This window comes from Rhagoletis zephyria, unplaced genomic scaffold (assembly GCF_001687245.7).
Source record: "Rhagoletis zephyria isolate East Lansing unplaced genomic scaffold, Rhagoletis_zephyria_1.1 Rzeph_scaffold_01123, whole genome shotgun sequence".
In the NCBI taxonomy this organism is placed as follows: Eukaryota; Metazoa; Arthropoda; class Insecta; order Diptera; family Tephritidae; genus Rhagoletis; species Rhagoletis zephyria.
The window spans coordinates 19,316-39,212 of record NW_016158207.1 but is presented as its reverse complement, the minus strand read 5'-3'; the positions used below and the strand labels follow the sequence as shown (position 1 = coordinate 39,212).

The window sequence follows — 19,897 nt, the reverse complement described above, 5'->3', positions numbered from 1 at the left end:
TCATCTTACCACCCTGTCGGAAAAATCAACCAACACCAACACATAATTAAAAATCTTAAATAAAATCTTAATAAAAGTAGCCAATGCAAAAACTAATTAAAAGTGACAGTTAATGCCGTACAACTCGATGTCTTGAGAAAAAAATACTTGTCAAAATGGTGAAATTATTAAAAAAAAATTTAACAAAAAATACCGGCGGACNCAACTCGATGTCTTGAGAAAAAAATACTTGTCAAAATGGTGAAATTATTAAAAAAAAATTTAACAAAAAATACCGGCGGACGCATAGACAAATCTTGATAATTTTATGAAGAGATGAAATTAGATACATGAAATCAGCAACGTGAATACAAAAACGCAACACGTGGTATTAATGGTTATAAGCAGCGAACGGATTTTTAGGACCTAAGAACCTATACAAAAGGCAAAATAAAATAACGAAAAGGCTAGAAAAGGCAAAATAAAATAGCGAAAAAGTCAGGAAAAGGCACTAGGTATTGCAAAAAAAAGCAAAATAAGGCACTAAAAAAAGACAGAGAATACGAAGAACAATCAAAAAATACATTTATTTTAGAAATGTTTACATTACAAGTAAAAAGAGAAAAACTATGAACTAGTTTCATGATATGAAAAATTTGTACTTTGAATCTTTGACTATTTTATCCTTTCGAGTTTCTAACTTATAAAACTTTAATTTGTATAGTTGTAGTAACATTGAACCACAAGATGCATTTTCTGGCAGCATTTTCATTCGATTTTCGCGAAGAAAAGCCTTGAATGTACTAAATGTGCGCTCGACGTAAGTTGATACAAGTAGAGCCCAATTTAAATATGGAACGTTTAAAACGTTCATATTATCAGGAATAAGGGCGTTTTCCTCGCCCTATACAATTTTATCCACACCCAAGCCTACGTTAGCTGAGAAAACGGCTTTGAATTTTTCCAACACCAATTTGGCAAGAGGTCCCTGCGCTTCTACATATAAGCGGCATGGGCATGTATATGTTTTTTAATCTTAAAAAAAAATATGTAAATGCTATAATCACTTTTTTAAAGGTAGAAAAGGCAAATATCTTAAAAAAGGCAAAAAAAAGGCAACATCAAATGTGTATATATGGAATCAGGGAAAGCTAAACCGTGGACATTCTTAATCGAATATACTCTATCTCCTTAGCAGAAAAAAGGCAATTTCCATAAAATCCGTTCCCTGGTTATAAGGTTTAAATAAATAAATTTAAATAGGTATACATGGGAGGTTTATAAAGATTAATCGATTATACCTTTGGCACATCAAGCGCTTATTTAAATAATTTATAAGGAAATGCATCCTGCACTTAAAAATAGACATTTCATATTTATTGGAAGGTCTATTACATGGCTGTGGGATAATAATTTTTCGGAGAAGTTGCTGGTGCCAGAAATTACTTCGCCAATAAATATTTGAAATATCCAACTTATTCAGCGTTATCTGCTCCGCTGGTGAATGGAACAAACGGACGCCTTCGTAAGTCCACGTTTTTCTGCAAATTACACAGCTTGGCTTAGGCATTATTAATTTTTTAATCAATTATTTAGTATTTTTCTACAAAAATTCTAACGGAAAATTTTAGAAAAAACAAATTTTCCACAAAAAATCAAACGGAAAATTTTATAAAATAAAACAATGTTGCAAGCAAATAATAAATCGCCAAATTGCCCCCAAAATATATGTAAATGTAAAAATTAAAGGCAACATTGCGAAATATAATAGCCCGAACACAATGAAAACGACGAGCTGCGGACCACAGCTGTCAAATTATTTTAACGCGTACTCTTATGTAGGTAATTGTTTTGGCGACGACTGTGGTTGTGGCCAGATTAGATCTATTTCTATTTTTCCAGCGACATACAAGGTTCTTCCTCTTCTTTTATGTCAAACTCATACAAATTCATGATGTCGCTGCCGCGTTCAAAAAAATTATGTCGTCAATGACAAAGTGTTTAGATAATGAAGATAACAAATTGGAAGCTGTAGCCCGTAGCTCGTCGTTTTCAATGTGTTCAGAACTTTAGGCAGCCGAATGTCAGAAAATGGACAGAGAATGCTGCCTTATTACTTCATCTCTTTATTACGCCATGACCTACACATACTTTTTTCACAAAATTGTTGTCTGCTACATTTTGTGTTCTGTTTTGCGCAGAAAGGAAATCGGAATAAATAGAGTAGGCATTTCTCTAACCCTGGTATGCCGAAATTGCCAAAATTACACAACCACCCCCTAAGTGACAACACCTTATTATTATTTCACCATGAGTTCCTTCTCACAAAAATTCCAAACTGTTAAAATCTATTTGCATATGAAACATTTTTCCATACAAAACAAACGATTGAATAGCAGCTTTGGAACATTCGTCCACCTCAGCAGCACAACCGCTGATTCTGGCTCTTGCAAAGGATGGATCAATGCTTCGAGAGGCAAACAAATTTACTAACAGGCTAACCTAATATTCACGCACGCCGCCAATTTATTGTCAAAAATTTCTCATGCACATGCAACTTGTATGAGATCAACCGAAATTGAACGGCGTGCGTATGAAGCTAACTCAATTTCCAATTTTTGTTCTGCGTGACATTTTGATTTGACGTTTCGCTCAATGAAATCAAATGCAAACGCATGCAAGTCAATTTCGGGTGACGCAAAAAAACAAATTCGACGGCATGCGTACCAAAACGCAAGCCGCGAATATTAGGTTAGCCTGTAAGAAAGAAAGTTGCAACAATTTTTATTTTTTCCAATCTCAATATTTTATTTTTTTGTGTCTCACATGGCACACTTTGATTTAGACTAAAAAAATCATAACAGTTTTTGACACTTTCGATACCAGAAGCAACAACAAAATACACGCAAATGTTGTTTTTGCCCTAATGTTATTACCGGTTTGATATGCCTTGAATTAACCATATTTTTAAAAACAATTTACAAAAATTAAATAACAAAAAAATAAACAAATTGTTAATACTTGTCAATATGTGGTGCGGCTATAAATTTTTCGACCAGTGTACATCATGAATATTTTGTACATTAATCCTCACGCGCTGATCCTTCCATGACTCGGCGGAGGCGGGCGAAAAATGACAAAAAACGGCGGCGACGTGGCTCGGCGGCGTAACCTCTAATGTGTACATATCGATGCACAGCGTATCGTGTGGAACATGCTAGGTGGACATGAGACCTTAACAGGATTGAGGGGGATTTTATGCTTTGAGTAGTTGTGTCATTATTCCAAAAGACCACATATATGTATGTACATGTCGTCATAATCCAAAAAAATACAATTATTTAGCTAAGTATGCTGAAATTACCGCTAAATCTTCTTCTATGTTGTGTAAAAACGTCATAGCTGTAATGATTACCAGTATCTCGGGTAAATCTTTTTCCTTTTTTAATCATAAAAAGAAAACATCTGGAATGAATAATTAATTTCTCAGAATGTATATGGAGAATGTTTATGGAGAATTTTCTTAGCTTTCATTTGCCGTATATAAATGGTTCAATTGGTTCGGTAAAATATATGTAATTAAGCGGAAGCACTTTTCTCTAAAGCTGAAATTCGGTAAATAGAAAATATTTCGAAACCTTATCCACAAAAAAAAAAAAAAACTAACTCGATTTTCGGAATCAATGAGCGATTCTGCATAGGAATTATATAGGGGCCTCCGGTGATATATAAAAAGAACAATACATTTAATTTATCTGTAATGTTCGGATTTATCAAGTGAACGCCCAAATAGCTACTGAGGCCACAAAAATCGGATTGAGAGAGTGCTCATGAAATATCAAATGGAATGTGCCACAGAAACAGCTTACCCTCAAAAAGTGTACAATGCCGCAACTTTGCCAAAATTTATGAAAATGGTACCTAATGAACACGCGCCAATTTGTGTAAAAATTAGCTATTATCTACATGTTTGCATTTTGAGTGAAACAAATTTTTTTGCATAAAAATTTAGATTTTTCGAAATATTCAACTTATTTATAAAAATCTGTTCTTCTTTTCCCTACGCTAATTTTTTTCGACTAAAATCATTACGAGTAGGGGATTTTCCCTACATGCACCCACACGGTCAGTGTTGACTGTAATCTAGAATCGAACACGAAAAGAGAAAGGGGCAATCAAAAGGCGACATATTTTGGAAGAAACGAAATCACCATAAAATAAACTAATTTTATGTTATATTCGACCCTACCTACAACCTGCACTAAGTTTTTTGTTTCGGGTGTATTTCGAGACTTTGTTTTTGTAGCACTATGGTATCATTACTACTAGCTTACTACATATTACATTGCACAAGGAAATATTTTTTATAATTTTGGAAATTCTATTTGTACTCGTATTCGAAAAATATTAATATGCATTTACCCATATCCATATGTATACAGGGTGTCCCAGAAGTAACGTGCCAAACTTTAGGGGAAGGTAGGTGGGGGGGTGAGCTCCTTGATAAACAAAAATTTCCATACTCAAATGCAATGTAGTTAAAATATATTAAGGAACCATCATAAAATTAGGACTATTTCTGGATTTTTAACTTTTTGATATTTTCTTCCCCAACTTTGACTATCTCGGGTGAAAAAAAAATGTACTGAGCTATAACTTTACATTACATAAAAAAATTGCTCATTTAATAAAGATTTCAGAAAGGTGCCACACTTACTGTTTTGAATAGAAAAAAAAAAAGTTATAGCCGCTTTTGTGGGTAAAGGACTGAGACACGCTAGAATGTATTTAATAGATTTAAATTGAATTTGCTCTTGTTACCGTCAAATGACATGCTAAATAGTACAAAGGTACATAATTACTTGCTTCTGACATTATTTTATGTTACTTACCGGAATTCGGACTAGAGTCTATAACAAGGGCTATATCTATCAATATTTTGTGTGAAGGATGGGTTCACGTGAAATAAGATATACATGAGTTGTTTGAAGAAAAATTTATTCATTTATTGATAAAATATGCTCAAATTGGCGACCTTCTACTCTAATACAAGCTCGGCACCTTTTAAGAAAAGACGCTTTTAGAGATCTTAAACTCAATTGGGCTATCTCAGCAGCAGCTCCATTTATTTGTTCCCGCAAATGCTCTTCGTTTTGAATTGTTTTTGAATAAATTTTGTCCTTAAGACAGCCCCAGTAGAAAAAATCTAATGGATTCAGGTCTGGCGATCTAGCGGGCCACGTGATTGGCCCGTATCGTCCAATCCATCGGCGAGGATAAGTTTCGTCTAAATGAGCTCTTACTTCACGCCCGTAGTGAGCAGGGCACCCGTCATTTTGCAGCAATAGTCTTCGCCGCAGGTTTAAGGGTACATCTTCCAAAAGAGTTGGAAGCCGTTCCTGAAGGAACTCTAAATAACTGTGAGAGTTGAGCGTTGGCGGCAGTTCCACAGGTCCCAATATCTGACAATTAAAAATACCGCACCATAAATTTATTTTGTACCGGTACTGCGAACGATCTTCTCTCATTTCGTGAGGATTGTCTATCTGCCAACTGTGAAGGTTATGTAAATTAAAATAACTATCACGTTTGCATGATGATTCATCGCTCCAAATTATTTTATTACAAAAGTTGGGGTCTGATTCATGCATTCGCAACATTTCACGGCAAAATCTAACCCTCGACAGGTAATCTCTTTCCTGTAGAGCCTGAACACGTTGAATGTGGTAGGGATGAAATCGATGGTCTTTTAAAGCTTTGTGAACTGTAGTTTTTGGTATTCCCGTCCGTCTTTCCATCATTCTCACTGAAGTCGATGGACCTAGTTCCACTTCCTCTAACACAGCTTCAACATCTACCGTTGCAGGACGTCCTGTTTCGCCGCCACGCCTTCCAGGTATGCGACCTTAAAAAAGTGAAAAATGATAGTTAACAAGCAAGCAAACAAGAAAGGTGTAAAAATCACTTACCTTCATATATTTCTCTATGGGTCCGGGCGAATACTTCTCGACCCGGATGTCGACGATTGGGGTATCGCTCTGCATAGAGTCTTTGAGCAGCTCTGGCATTACAGCAAGCTTCACCGTAAATTAGGTGAATATCCGCATATTCATGCGACGTATACTGCGTGTTCTCTGTCATAGTATTAATAACACAATGTTCGAAGGGTCCAATTTCACAAAATCCACTTTCACTAATTCCGGTAAGTAACATAAAATAATGTCAGGAGCAGGTAATAATGTACCTTTGTACTATTTAGCATGTCATTTGACGGTAACAAGAGCAAATTCAATTTAAATCTATTAAATACATTCTAGCGTGTCTCAGTCCTTTACCCACAAAAGCGGCTATAACTTTTTTTTTTTTTTTCAAAACAGTAAGTGTGGCACCTTTCTGAAATCTTTATTAAATGAGCAATTTTTTTATGTAATGTAAAGTTATAGCTCAGTACATTTTTTTTTCACCCGAGATAGTCAAAGTTGGGGAAGAAAATATCAAAAAGTTAAAAATCCAGAAATAGTCCTAATTTTATGATGGTTCCTTAATATATTTTAACTACATTGCATTTGAGTATGGAGAGGCAACTATCTGGAAGTATTTTACATAAAAAATTTACTAAGTATTGCCCGGTTTGTAGTTGCAGTTAAAGAAAACACATGAAAAGGCACGATTTTTTTTTAATTCGAAAAAATGTAAATATTTCAAAAACGGTGACACTTTTACCTGAAAAATTTTTGTTTATCAGTGAGCTTACCCACCCACCTACCTTCCCCTAAAGTTTGGCACGTTACTTCTGGGACACCCTGTATACATATGTACATATACAGACGTATGCTCATTCTAATACACTCCACAATTTGTATGTTTATACAATACAAACATGCATATGTACATATATCTATGTAGTTTAACATTTAAAAAATTTACTTTCAAGTCGACTGGAGATTTTCACTTGGCCCGGCGTTGTCTCCAGCTCTGTTTGACCTCTGATGCCCGTTACGGCGCCGCACTGAACAACCTGGCTGTACTGGCAGCACATACGGGAGACTTGATGCGAGCCAAATCCTATCTCCAAGCAGCGAAGGAAGTGATGGATAGCAGTTCAGAAATAGACAGTAATTTGGAATATATGCAAGCACATTACAAACTCTAATCAAAGAGTAATTACTTATGTAATGCATATGTAGAGGGTGTCTAAGCTCCGATTTGTAATTTTTTTTATAAATTAAAATTGTTGATTTTGTTTATAGAAGTATGAATTCATTATATTTAAATGTTTAATTACATGCTATATTTTAATAAATATGTCATAGTTTCAAGTAATTTTAGTAGCCTTCTTTTTATTTGTAAATGCCATTCCAACATAAAATTTCAGGCAAAACAGTCGATACCGTTAAATTTTGGAAAAGCCACTGCTGATTAGTTGCTGGTGCAATAAAAAAAGTGATGCCTACTATATTCGTATGTATTCAAAATTGAATCGCGCTGTATAGGTGGCTATGGAAGTCCTCCGAGTGTATATCTGCATGGTTAAAAAAATTGTATGTCCTTCCATTTGTGTTATAACATCAAAACGCACACCACAAATTGGAGGAGAAGCTCGGCCAAACACTTAGGAAAAGTCTAAGCGCAAAATAGGTTTTTATTTTTTTTTTAAATTTAAATCGCATAAAAGAGCAAGCCAAAGATTTTTGTTTAAAGAAATCAAATATTAATTTATATTTACAGTGAATTATGACATCGTTAGGCCGGTAGGTTTATAAAATTCTTATAATATCTCTTAAGGGATCTGCAACCAAGCGTATATAGCATCAAATCCCAAGTGACTGACGGCGCTGGCCTCTACAATCGTTAATTCCTGTCGAACTTCTTTTTGGAGTTTCTGAAAAAAGTATAAGGTATGAGATTTGATGAGATTAAGAACGATTTTCTTGATGAGCGATGGCTCAGCTAAAAAGCGTCGTAGAAACATTTGTTTGTGATTAGGGAAGGCTTCGTCCTTTTATATGTATATATGTATCCCCCTTCCGACAGGGTGAGATGATAACGAATTTCTACCATCCCTTGTCATGTTTTGTTTGGAAACAAAGTAAGTTGTTTCGGCGTTGTGCTACGTTCGGTGCTATTTCTCGTTCTCTACGAAACCGGTAAATTTCCAAACCAAACTTGACAAGAGATGATGGAAATTCGTTATGATCTCTCCCTGTCGGAAGATATTTTGTACATATACACATATGTAAGTACATACATACATCGAGCCTATCCGCCAAAATAACGTAAGCGACATTTTTTTTCATCATTTTCTTTTTGATGCAGAAATCTATCTAGATACTCTAGGAATATTTCTGCATCAAAAAGAAGATTTTGAAAAAAAGTCGCTTACGTTATTTTTGTGGTTAAGGCTCGATATCATCACATGCTCGTCCGCATTGTTTGTTTCCAGTAATTTTACATATATAAAGCTAAGTGTACACGGTAGAGAAAAAACGCGAGACTCAAACAAAAATCTCGCTAGAGACGTGTAAACGCTCAATAGAGCTCTACGAGAGACTCACCTACACAGTCTACGTGGGAGGTATTCAGCAAGACTTTTTTTCGCCGTGTACACAGTCCATCGCAACTAGATCGAAGACTCTACGACAACTCTACGCTTTATTTGACAAGCTAAATCAAGAATGATAGAATACAAGATTGCGCCAATCGAGCTGAGAGCAACTGCGTGTGACGTCACATTATCTTGAGAATGAGGGTGTAAAGAATAATGTTGAAGAAGAAAAGGAAGAAGCGAACAAGTGGTGCGAAATAGTGTTGTAAAACTAGGTTGAATTGTACTTACTCTTCAGCTTCTTAAATTTGAACGTACCTTCGGTACAAGAACATTATTTTAGGTACATTTGGAACATAGTAAAATATTGTTTCATGTAAGTAGAAAAATTGTTATGGTACAAAAGGAAGATGTAGTCCACCAACTATTAAAAATGTATGCACATAAAAATACATGTTTACTGTTTAGGTACGTATATCTACTTTTACGTACAATATGAAAATTTATTATTCATCACTAGTGCGAAAAAATAATAATGTGACGTCAGCGAAAGGGTGGATGCTGTCAAATCGCGAAAGAGAGGACTAGCGGTCCGCGGAAGGCGCTACCTTTGTTTCGCTGCATCGTAAAGCTAAATAGAGTTTTTGCTCTACGAAGTCTTGCACATGAATTTCCTCACATTTTGATAAATTTTGAAATGACTACGACATTAAATCGTATACATATTCCGTACAAGCGCACCAGTTGAAGTCCATTTAGAACGTAGTGAAATAACTTATCGGAAAATTTTCTCTTATTTTCATATGCCTTTTAACGGCTTTTCCAATAGCCTCCCTCCTTTGCAAAAGGGCATAAACTTTGGTTAAAACAAAAGCGGTATTCACCAAATCGAACAAGTGGCGTGGCACTCTGGACACAGTCATTGCTTGAGCTAATCTTTTACCAGAGTGCCAACTTGCTCAACTTGGTATAATATATGAGTACATATATAGTACAATTGTCTACCGTGTGCACAACTTGTAAAGTACGGGATAGAGAAATGTTGTGATTTCTCTATTTTGACTATAGCTAGAGTGAATATCTCCTAGAGTTGTCCTACGGTGTAAACTTAATTGAGAGAGATTTTCATTTCAGTAAAACCCTAGCGAGATTTCTCTACCGTGTACACTTAGCTTTAGACAAAAATCTCGCTAGAGACGTGTATCTGTCTGATGGCATACATTTGTATAAAAATGGCTCCAAACTTGGAGCGAAAATTGGAGGAGAATTTTTCTAACCTGACCTAATGTCTCTAACATCTTTTCGGCTTTCTGACCACTGCATCGGTCATTCAGGGGGTTGCACGAAGAATCACTCAAATGCCTACAGAGGGGAATAGACACAAGGGGTGGGTTTTGGGNAACCTCAAATACAATCTGTATCTTAAAGCTAAGAATCCAGCTCTCAAGGAAATTATAAGAAATATTTATTATAATTTCTGTTGCTTGAAAAAGCGCTTTGCTTTTGCTGTAAACTTGCATGAGGGAATAAAAATGCAAGCATTTTTTTTCTTGAGAGCTGCAAACTGATTTAAGAAAATTTCTTTTCCATATCTCGTCCGTCGTTTTATAAGAATTTTTCGTTTGAGGTCGTTGAGAGTTCAGTTAATTTTTTCGGTATTTGAAATATTAAAAGNTATTATAATTTCTGTTGCTTGAAAAAGCGCTTTGCTTTTGCTGTAAACTTGCATGAGGGAATAAAAATGCAAGCATTTTTTTTCTTGAGAGCTGCAAACTGATTTAAGAAAATTTCTTTTCCATATCTCGTCCGTCGTTTTATAAGAATTTTTCGTTTGAGGTCGTTGAGAGTTCAGTTAATTTTTTCGGTATTTGAAATATTAAAAGAATTTAGCAATCGTGAAAAATCACCATCTCTATCGAAAACCAGAAATCGAAAAAATGAACATAGAAGTGCAAAATATCATGGAATCAATAAATTTATTTTTACTGACTCTTTTTTAAAATTGTTTGTAAGGTACTTTTGAAAGTTGAGCGCATCTTGAGTTTATAGAACTTTTTATTAAACAAGTAGTTTTTAAGGAAAGAACACAACCGACTTCAATTCTCATATTCAATTTTAGGGGTACCGTTAATTTCTTCATGATCCAATCATCGGATCTCTAAAACAAATTACGGGACGAACCTTGAGGTACTATCTTTCTAATAAAACAAGTAAGAGCAGCACCGTCTTCGGCTATGCCGAAGGCTTCATACCTTTCATGAACATCTAAAAACCTTACTTTAACAGATTACTGAGATAGTGGAGTTACATATATAAAAAATCTTATCTAAACAATCAGAGGTATATATAGCACCAATCAAAGTGATTTTCACTGCTGTGTGATCGGTATGTAAACCGGTAACACAATTTAATAGGTTTAGCTTCCTACATAAAGGAGATATATCGCAAAAACTGGTATCTGAACAATCAGTGGTATAAGAGATAAAGCTTATACAGCATAGATTTTGTCAATTTTCTCAGTAGACTTTGTATTATTATTTATACAATAGCTTACGAAATTTATCGGTTTTAGCTGTCCAAATAAATTAGTTTTACATTGAAACCCCATGTCTGAACAATCAGTTATATGGAGGCAATATATAAGTTACAGTGATCCGATCTTTGTTAATTTTACTGTAAACTATCTGTTGATAATGAGTGAAAATAGTGCGAAATATCATGTTGCTAGCTGCAAAAATCGAGGAGTCATAACGAAAATTCACATAACTGAACAATCAGTTGAATGGGAGATATAGGTTGTAGTGACCCGATCTTTGTTATTTTCACTGTAAATATTCTGTTAATAATGAGTGAAAACGGTGAGAATTTTCATGTTCCTAGCTGCGTAAATGGAGAAGTTATGGCAAAAAATCTCATATCTGAACAATCAGTTGTATGGACGCTATAGGTTATAGCAACCCGATCATCGCCATTTTCTCTGAACGTATTCTTTTGATAATGAGTGACGACAGTTCATAATTTTATGTTACTAGCTACTTAAATGGAGGAGTTATAACGAAAAATCTTATATCTGAACAATCAGTAGTACGGGTGCTATAGGTTATAGTGACCCGATCTTTGTAATTTTCACTCTAAGTTCTCTGTTGATAATGGGTGGAAGTATTGCAAAATTTCATGTTCTTAGCTGCATAAATGGAGAAGTTATAACGAAAAATCTCATATCTGAAGTTATAGTGGTCCGATTCTTCCGGTTCCGACAAATGATTAATACATTATAAAAATACAACCACCTACCAAATTTCATCCGGATATCTCGAAAACTGAATGACTAGATTGCATTCAAACAGACGGACAGACAGATAGACAGACAGACAGACAGACGGACAGACGGACATGGCTAAATCGACTCAGCTCGACGTTCTGATCATTTAAGTATACATTTTAATGGGTCTATCTCTTCTTATTCTGGTACTTACAAACATCGGACCAAAGTTATAATACCATTTCATGCTCATGAAAGGTATAAAAAGGAGTATTGAAAACGGTTCACGTGGTCCAAAGTTATGTATTCCGGCGAGATGATAACTTCCCTTTTTTTTGAAGTCGGTTAAAAGCGTTTGAGTTCTGTTAATCTGTAAATAAAGTGCAGTTTATGAATTTTAAAACGTTTATTTATTTATTACATACTGTACATAAAACTTGCATAAATATTTTAAAGAGGCTATTATCTGAAGCAAATTTTCAGTATTTTCCGGTGATATATCTTCAGAAATATAAGACCCCCCTAAAATATATTCCTGGGTGCGCCCCTGGGAATAGGTATTAATCTTCGCTGGCAATCAAGCAGCCCTGAAAGCTTTAGACTCACACATACTCTCTTAGTTGTAGTCGTAGATTTGTTTAAGCCATTGTTCTCAGAAAAAGTTTACAAAGCCTTAAAAAGAACTCACAGGCGGGAATCAAGATATTTGCAAAGTCCATAAATACAACATCGAAAGGAATTGATAAATAAATTTGGCAACACAGCGAGTCTATCTGCTCGACGGCCATTAAAATCTAATTTAGCCTAACAGTCAATTATGCGGCTACCCCGTTTATGAAGACTTGTAGCGGTTGGAGGTGGGAGACTATGTCGAACCTATCCAATACTATTATAATTGCCGGTCTGCATGTTATAATGAATCTCCTTGTCTAATGTTCAGTAGGAATTACGCCACGTACGTATGTACATATGTATGTATCCTGCAGCAAAATTTAGCGACAGTCTGGCAAAGCGCTAGTTCCGCCCTACAAACAGAGTTGCCAGATGTGGGGATTTCGCCCCATTTTGGGGATTTCTGAAACCATTTGGGGATAGATTTTTTCGGTTGGGGATGTGGGGATTTGATGGGGATTTTTGTTTGGTTCAAAATATTCATAGGGAAATTAAAATACATATATTTTACTGCGTGCCCTTAAAAATTTCTCAAACAAAGATTTTCTTTGTCAAAGTATTATTCGTGGAAAATGCCTGTTTTAATGGCGTTCGCTGAACACACAATTTTCTCTCACTTCATTACATCAAATTGTAAAAGGATCGCTGTGATTGGCATTTACCGAATGGACTGCATATATTTCTGATTTCCTCAGTGTAAAAAGAATTTTACAAAGTGGCAAGCGCACAAAAAAAAATTTACGAACTTACAGACAGCAATGGGAATAGGAACCTTGGGCAGAGGGTATGTTGTTAAATAGTCTCCAAAAACCATAAAAAATAAGAAACCGCTATACGTAAATAACCAAATGATCTCATATATATGTACACATATACTACTGTGAAAATTTGTAATGTAAAAGTATTCAAAACTGTAAAACGAAGCACCAGAAAAGAGAATACATATTTTTTTTCTTACCTAAGGGAATTTAAATGGGGATTTAGAAGAAAAATGGGGATTTTTTGGGGATAACTGCGGCTCGATATGGGGATGCGCTATACAAAAATTCTGGCAACACTGCCTACAAATTTCAGAACTGTCTCTGAACTACTGCAAAAGGGATGCAGCGCTGGACGGTTGAAGCTCATATGTTGCTAGTTGCGCTGTCATCAATGTTACTCATCCTGGTCATGTGAAAGCTGCACAAATGTACTACACTATATTTTTTCGATTTTCGAGACCCTAAAACTAATAGCTGTTTTCGTTTATTTAGTATGTAATTCGCTAGTTTATGGGGCAACTGCTAAAATTAACATTCGTCGTTGGTAACATTAATGTCGTTTTTATACATATATGCAAAATATAACCATAAAATTTAGTTAAGCTACACATAACAGCAAAAGTCTGCGTACACCATTTCTTTTGTTAAATATTCACAGTATATTGCGAGTTAAAATGTCTTTGTTATTATTTTATAAAAAAAAATTGTCATGCTTAAAACAAAATCATATAAACCGTGTCTTCACACTTTATACAAAACAAAGGAAAATTTAACGATTTTTCATCAAAATGTTCGACCTTTTAGTCAGATTAAAAAAAAAAAATAAACAAAGGTGACAAACAATCTCGCTGGTCTTACGCGGAGAACAATGCAGCTTAGTAAAAGAGTCCGTAATTAATTGTTATATTATTTTTACAGTATTCTTAAATATCTGTATTAATTGTAAAAAATAATTATTCATATTGGCGGAAATTCAATTTCCACTAAACCATGCCAACAAATGATGAAATGAAGAACAACTCTGCCACACTGTAAAAGTTTCTTGTGTTTTCAATTGATCATAGATCTTTTGTTCTTACATAGTTCTTGCACAAAATGTTTGAACAAGTACAGTTATTCAGGCATGTTCTGAAATTCGCCTCCAAAGACTCGAGTTCACTTTGAATCCAAATTTTGATGTTCTGTATTTCTCGTTTTTCATGTCTAATGCACACGTGAATACATTTTGTCGTTTTCAACATCACTTTCACTCTGTAAATTAATCCATAAGAAACTCGAGATTTCAGAGCTGCAATCCCGGGATTTCGGGACATGGAAAAGTGTCCGGCATCCCGGGATGTTCAATCATCAACTTGCATGGCCTAGTATGTACGTATGAAAATATTTCTTCACTAACTGAAATTTCAAAATCATCTGTATATTATTCAATTAAAAAAAAAAATCTAAATACTAATTAAGAAGAATTCATACAAGGTGGTCAGCAAACAAACAAAAAGGGCTCAAAAAAAAAACTGCACTAACAAATTAGTGGCACAATGAGAATCAGAACAAAACAAATTTACAACAAACAGCGAAAATCTAAATTCGTTTGTAGCTTCACCTTGTATAAATTCGCCATGATACTAATCAATAAAATCGTATTAATCCTACCGATATTTGCAGCATAAGCAACGCTTCGTTGCGCATCTGACGATAGGCATAATCCATCTTTGCAAGGACTAACAAAATTCGACAGCGCTGCAATCGAGGTTCGGCCAATATTGAATACAGCAGCACGCCTTAAAAGAAAAGCAAAGATTGGGACTGAAAAATATTTAAATAAATAGATTAAATTGCTCAAGTTAATGATTGAATATGTATAAAAAGGTTGGATTTTAGAGCCGAGTTCCTGTGTGCGTTCGCTGCCGCGCTTAACTTAACTGAGTTTTACCATGCGACATTGGGCACTTAAGCATGGTTTAGCTAGAAAATTAGGCAGAACTACTTTAAACAGATCTTAAGGTTATCCAAAAATATCTACCCTGTAAACCAAAGTTCCCGAAATCTTAACGAACACTTTAGGAGTATCTCATTTCTGTAACGATTTTTTACGAATCTTCAAAGAAAATTAAATGAAGTGGTTGACACGTACTCGTAAAGAAATTTCTGTACGAAAAATGAAGAAAATTCTAAAAAGCTTCTGTAATAAATACTTCATATAGCAGCAATATTTTCATTTCTTTACCGATTTTCTTCCGAAATTTCGTAAAAGAATCGAAGTGCGCACCGATTATTTCCTTTTAGAAAATTCGGCAAAAAATCGGATGAGATCTTTACGAATTCCTTAAAATTTCTCTACAATTCAGAATACTCTGAAAAAATGGTTTGCTGGGTACATACATATGTGTATATGTATTTAATTATCAATTTTCACATTCATATAAAATTTTTGTACAAACCCGCTGCCGAAATTTGACATAGATTTGAAGTGTCCACCACGTAAATTAATTTCGATACATTTCCGTAGTACTGTCGCCACAGTGGTGCCATTGCTCCACCGATTTCCAAAATTCGTATGCATTTCAATGGAGGCTTCTTTCGTTTTGACCCTGCTGCATCAGCGGCATCTTTGCAATCCTTGTCGGCCGTTTGCTCTGTTTTTGAAGTGGAGTTTGTAGCAGTTGAAAGCTTAGTTGGAATGTTGATCGTAAAAATATTGGTGCCATTTGTCGGCATGGAATAAGTAGTTTCATCAATCGATTCTGGATTCTCTAATGCCTTCAAAAGATGTGTTTTTCCCGCACGCTTGGGACCGACACAAATGCAGGACATTTGGCTTACAAAGCCGGGATCCATTTTGATTTTGTAGTCACTTCACATACATACATATGTATATGTATCAGTTAATATTTGCCTTTTTTAACTTATACTTTTCACTAAATATTTTAGTAGTTTCGTAAAGTAATAATATTAGATAATACAAATAATATGTATGTATTTATGTATGTACATATACATACGTATTAGCGGAGTGCAAGTAAATAAAATAAAGTATAACATTTGTTGCTATGACTTCACAGTGGTCGGAGAGGCCATGCTTTACGCGTAAAAGGTATATTTAGTTACATTAGCCGGAATAAAGCCATTCTTATTCAGCAATGTCCAGCGAACACAAAACTGGTTAGCATTTGCAATAATATCTGCTGAGCCAGCCTTTGAGTCCATCTAATTCAACGAATTATGTGTGGAGAGCTTTCTTAAAGATTTTTTGTGGAAATATTTAATTATAACAGCAATTGACGGTTTGGTATTACTTCTTACATATGGTGAATGATGATTTCACGTGACAAATTTCATAATAAGAATTTGTTGCTAAATAATCCATACCTTAATAACACGCCATATTTTTCCATATATGTACATCTTTTTCAAAAAGGTTTTGCTAATGACTAAGACGAAGTAGGATTAAAGGTGATACAAAGAGTCTTTTAATGATCTACGGTAGTGGCGGATCCAGCGGGGGGTTTAGGTGTTAAACTACGTGGCAGTCAGTGACGGACCCACAGGGGGTGTTTTAATACATATACGCCATATTATACGTACATATTCGCCATATTAAAACACCCCCCGTGGGTCCGCCACTGACTGCCACGTAGTTTAACACCTAAACCCCCCGTAGTTTAGCCCCCAAAAGCCCTCCCCCCGCTGGATCCGCCACTGATCTACGAAAAGAAGAGCGGCGCATACTAGCGCCAAAAAGAATGGCGGCCATTTTTATTTCACTAGACCAACTTTAGCAGTTGTTCCAAATAACACAAAGCATCATATAAATTAAGTATAAGATGTGTCAACAAATCTGAATTTTCAAAAATTCAAAATAGCAAATCCAATCATCCTCATGCATAAAAATGAGCTTAGCAACACTGCAAACACTGAGCCTGAGCTTAAGCTAATTTTTAATTACATTCATAACATTTCCCAATAAACATTGGGCTTGGTTATATATTCGAATCCAGCCCATTATCGAATTGACATTTTATTGTGACAGGGCGATTGTCTTCTATTTTCCTTCGAGAATGAGCTGGATTTCACTTTCTCTCTTTTTACTATGGTTTTAATTTTTTTTCGAACCCATTTCGAGTGTATTTCAAATTTACTCTGAATGTTGGAAAACCAGGGTTGGTTATGAGCTCGTTCTCAGTTCGATATGCATACAGGATATCGAAGGTAGTTTTCGAACGTTCGCCAAAATGTTTATAGGGTTGGTATTTACATACATAGAATTTTTGAAAATTCAATAGGGGTATTCTCTGAGTCTTGCAAAGCCCTTGCAAGGTGCACGGATTGCACGGTTTGCAAAGCTGTCCCATACGAAAACCGGTTTTTACCGTGCAATCTGTGCACCGTGAGGTTTGAACTTTGGGGCTAAGCCAAATTTTTGAGTTAGTCATATAACAGACGGCCCCAACTATCCCCTATTTACGTACACACAAATGTCCAACTGTCTGCCAAACACCCTGTATAATTATAATTACTGTTATCATTTCATAATTTAGTTCTAAATTCATTTTAAATACCTTTGATTTCTTTATTAAAATAAAACGTTAACATTTCTAAGCAAAAATGTTGTGTTACTCAACTGCAAGAAAGTCACTTAAAAAGTAATTTTCAAGATTTCCTTAGTTTTAGAGAAAATGACAGTTCTCGACTGCAAAAGCTTAAATGGGATATATAATTCAAGATCAGTGAGTCTTAAAACCTAGAAGGTTTCATTTTGGGGAAATTTTCCCTATCACTAGAGAAAAAGACAGCTTATGTGACAGCTGTCAAAATTTTAATTTGACATAATATTCGCGATGAGCATGTCTAAAACCAGAGGCATTTAAAAAAGATTTTCTTAGTTTTAGAGAAATTCCACTATCCAATTGACAGCTGACAACTGACAAAATTTTAATTTGACATCAAATTCGTTCGGTCGATAATTATAGCATTCTCTACAAAAAAGGACTCAGTTCCCGGTATCGACAAAAAGGTAAGATATCTAATCGTATTCTAACATTAAATTCTAATAGTTTCTAATGTCTAGTCTTTTTCTAATCATTCTCTAATCGAACATTCGAGAAACATTAGAATTCGAATGCAAAATAAAGTGCTGATCATATTTCTTCTATGTTAGAAACTGTGTTTGTTGGGATAAATACTATGATGGTAAAAGTTTTATTAAAATCGTAACAGTTCTTTTAATTTTTCGCGACCAATGTGCATCGGAACGAAATCATAAAAATTGCACAAAACTTTTACGTGACCGGGGTCGTAAGACTGTTCGTACACATTCTAATGTGAGAAATTCAGTTTTTATGGGAGGTGCCACGCCCCCTTTTTCAATAACTCCCATTTTTTCCCTGAGTTTGGCGTTAATATTATATATCTCTATACTAAGTTGCAGCACTCTACGATGAATACTTCCAGAGATATGTTGTGTGAAAACTTTAGTTTGTATGGGAGGTGCCACGCCCCTTGATATATCGAAATTATTCTTCTTCTATTATCATCCTTTGAGGGTCTAGAGTCGATGTCCAAAATTTCAAAAATATCGGTACAGATGTTCTCGAGTTTTTCGATAAGAAAAATACGGCTTTCAAAATATACATATATCAGTATAGATGGCAAATTAAAAATATTTTTTAATTAAATGTTTCCTATGGAAAAATGTTTATGATTAGTTTTTTAAATATTGCAGGCATTTTAACTTAATTTCAAGTGGAAGCATTCAAGCGTGACAATTTTATTTTTTTTTTCAGCATAAATAAATAAAAGATCAGAGCTTTTTCGAAAAATCGTCACGGATAGATGGACGCGAAATTTAATTATCTTTTATTAAAAAAAAAGAAACTTGAAATCGCTTGATATTTGGGCTCACAAAATTAATTTGTCCTTCTTCTTTTTTGGCGCTGTAACCGCCTAAGCGATTTCGGCCGCGTTCAGGAAAACATGTCAGCCGTTCCTCTTCTGTGCCAACTGACGCCAAGTGAAACCAAGTCCTTCTCCACCTGATCTTTCCATCGCCGTGGGGGCCTCCCTTTTCCTCTGCTACTACCAGCGGGTTCCGCGTTGAATACTTTCAGAGCTGGAGCGTCGGTGTCCATTCGAACGACATGGCCAAGCCAGCGGAGCCGCTGTATTTTAATTCGCTGCATTATGTCCATGTCGTTGTAAAGCTCATACAGCTCATCGTTCCATCGCCTGCGGTACTCGCCGTCGCCAACGCGTAAAGGCCCGTAAATCTTCCGCAAAATCTTTCTCTCGAATACTCCAAGAGCCGCCTCATCGGATGTTGTCATTGTCCATGCTTCTGCGCCATATACCAGGACGGTCATAATGAGTGAATTATAGAGTGTGGTTTTCGTACGTCGAGAAAGGACTTTACTCCTGAATTGTCTACTCAGTCCAAAGTAGCACGTGTTGGCAAGAGTGATTCTGCGTCATAACTGTCAACAGTGACGTGGGTGCCAAGGCGCGACTGTGCTGACTGTTTGTTTGATGTCAGGAGATACTTCCTCCTGTCCTCGTTTACCCCCAGACCCATTCGCTTTGTTTCCTTATCTTAGAAAAGGCAGAACAGACTTCGCGGTTTTTGATACCGATGATATCGATGTCATCGGCATAAGCCAGCAATTGCACGCTCTTGTAGTAAATTGT

The 19,897-nt window shown here is 35.4% G+C and overlaps 2 protein-coding genes across 2 annotated transcripts in view; one reads left to right on the top strand and one right to left on the bottom strand.

Annotated features, from left to right (window-relative positions):
- BBS8 (tetratricopeptide repeat protein 8) overlaps positions 1–7,162 on the top strand; it is a 30,958-nt gene extending 23,796 nt beyond the window's left edge. The window contains exon 5 of the mRNA XM_017615997.1: positions 6,914–7,162. Within this exon, the coding sequence (XP_017471486.1) occupies positions 6,914–7,132 (219 nt within the window). The 3' untranslated portion in view covers positions 7,133–7,162. The remainder of the gene's footprint in view (positions 1–6,913) is intronic.
- Positions 7,163–7,717: 555 nt separating this feature from the next.
- Positions 7,718–16,040, bottom strand: LOC108362852 (ADP-ribosylation factor-like protein 16). The gene is made up of 3 exons (XM_017615998.1): positions 15,658–16,040; positions 14,870–14,997; positions 7,718–7,861 (listed from the first exon to the last, which is right to left on the bottom strand). The coding sequence occupies exons 1-3, from the start codon at positions 16,028–16,030 to the stop codon at positions 7,760–7,762; spliced, it is 603 nt and encodes a 200-aa protein (XP_017471487.1). The 5' UTR covers positions 16,031–16,040; the 3' UTR covers positions 7,718–7,759.
- Between the last annotated feature and the right edge of the window lie 3,857 nt (positions 16,041–19,897).

Bases quoted from the DNA above. Each gene is read 5' to 3' on its own strand.
- LOC108362852 (XM_017615998.1), bottom strand. From the start codon at position 16,030: ATGTCCTGCATTTGTGTCGGTCCCAAGCGTGCGGGAAAAACACATCTT. The intron at 14,998-15,657 runs GTTTGTACAAAA...TTTTCTTTTAAG, and splicing joins ATGTCAAATTTCGGCAGCGG to GCGTGCTGCTGTATTCAATA. The intron at 7,862-14,869 runs GTAGGATTAATA...TACTTTTTTCAG, and splicing joins TGCTTATGCTGCAAATATCG to AAACTCCAAAAAGAAGTTCG.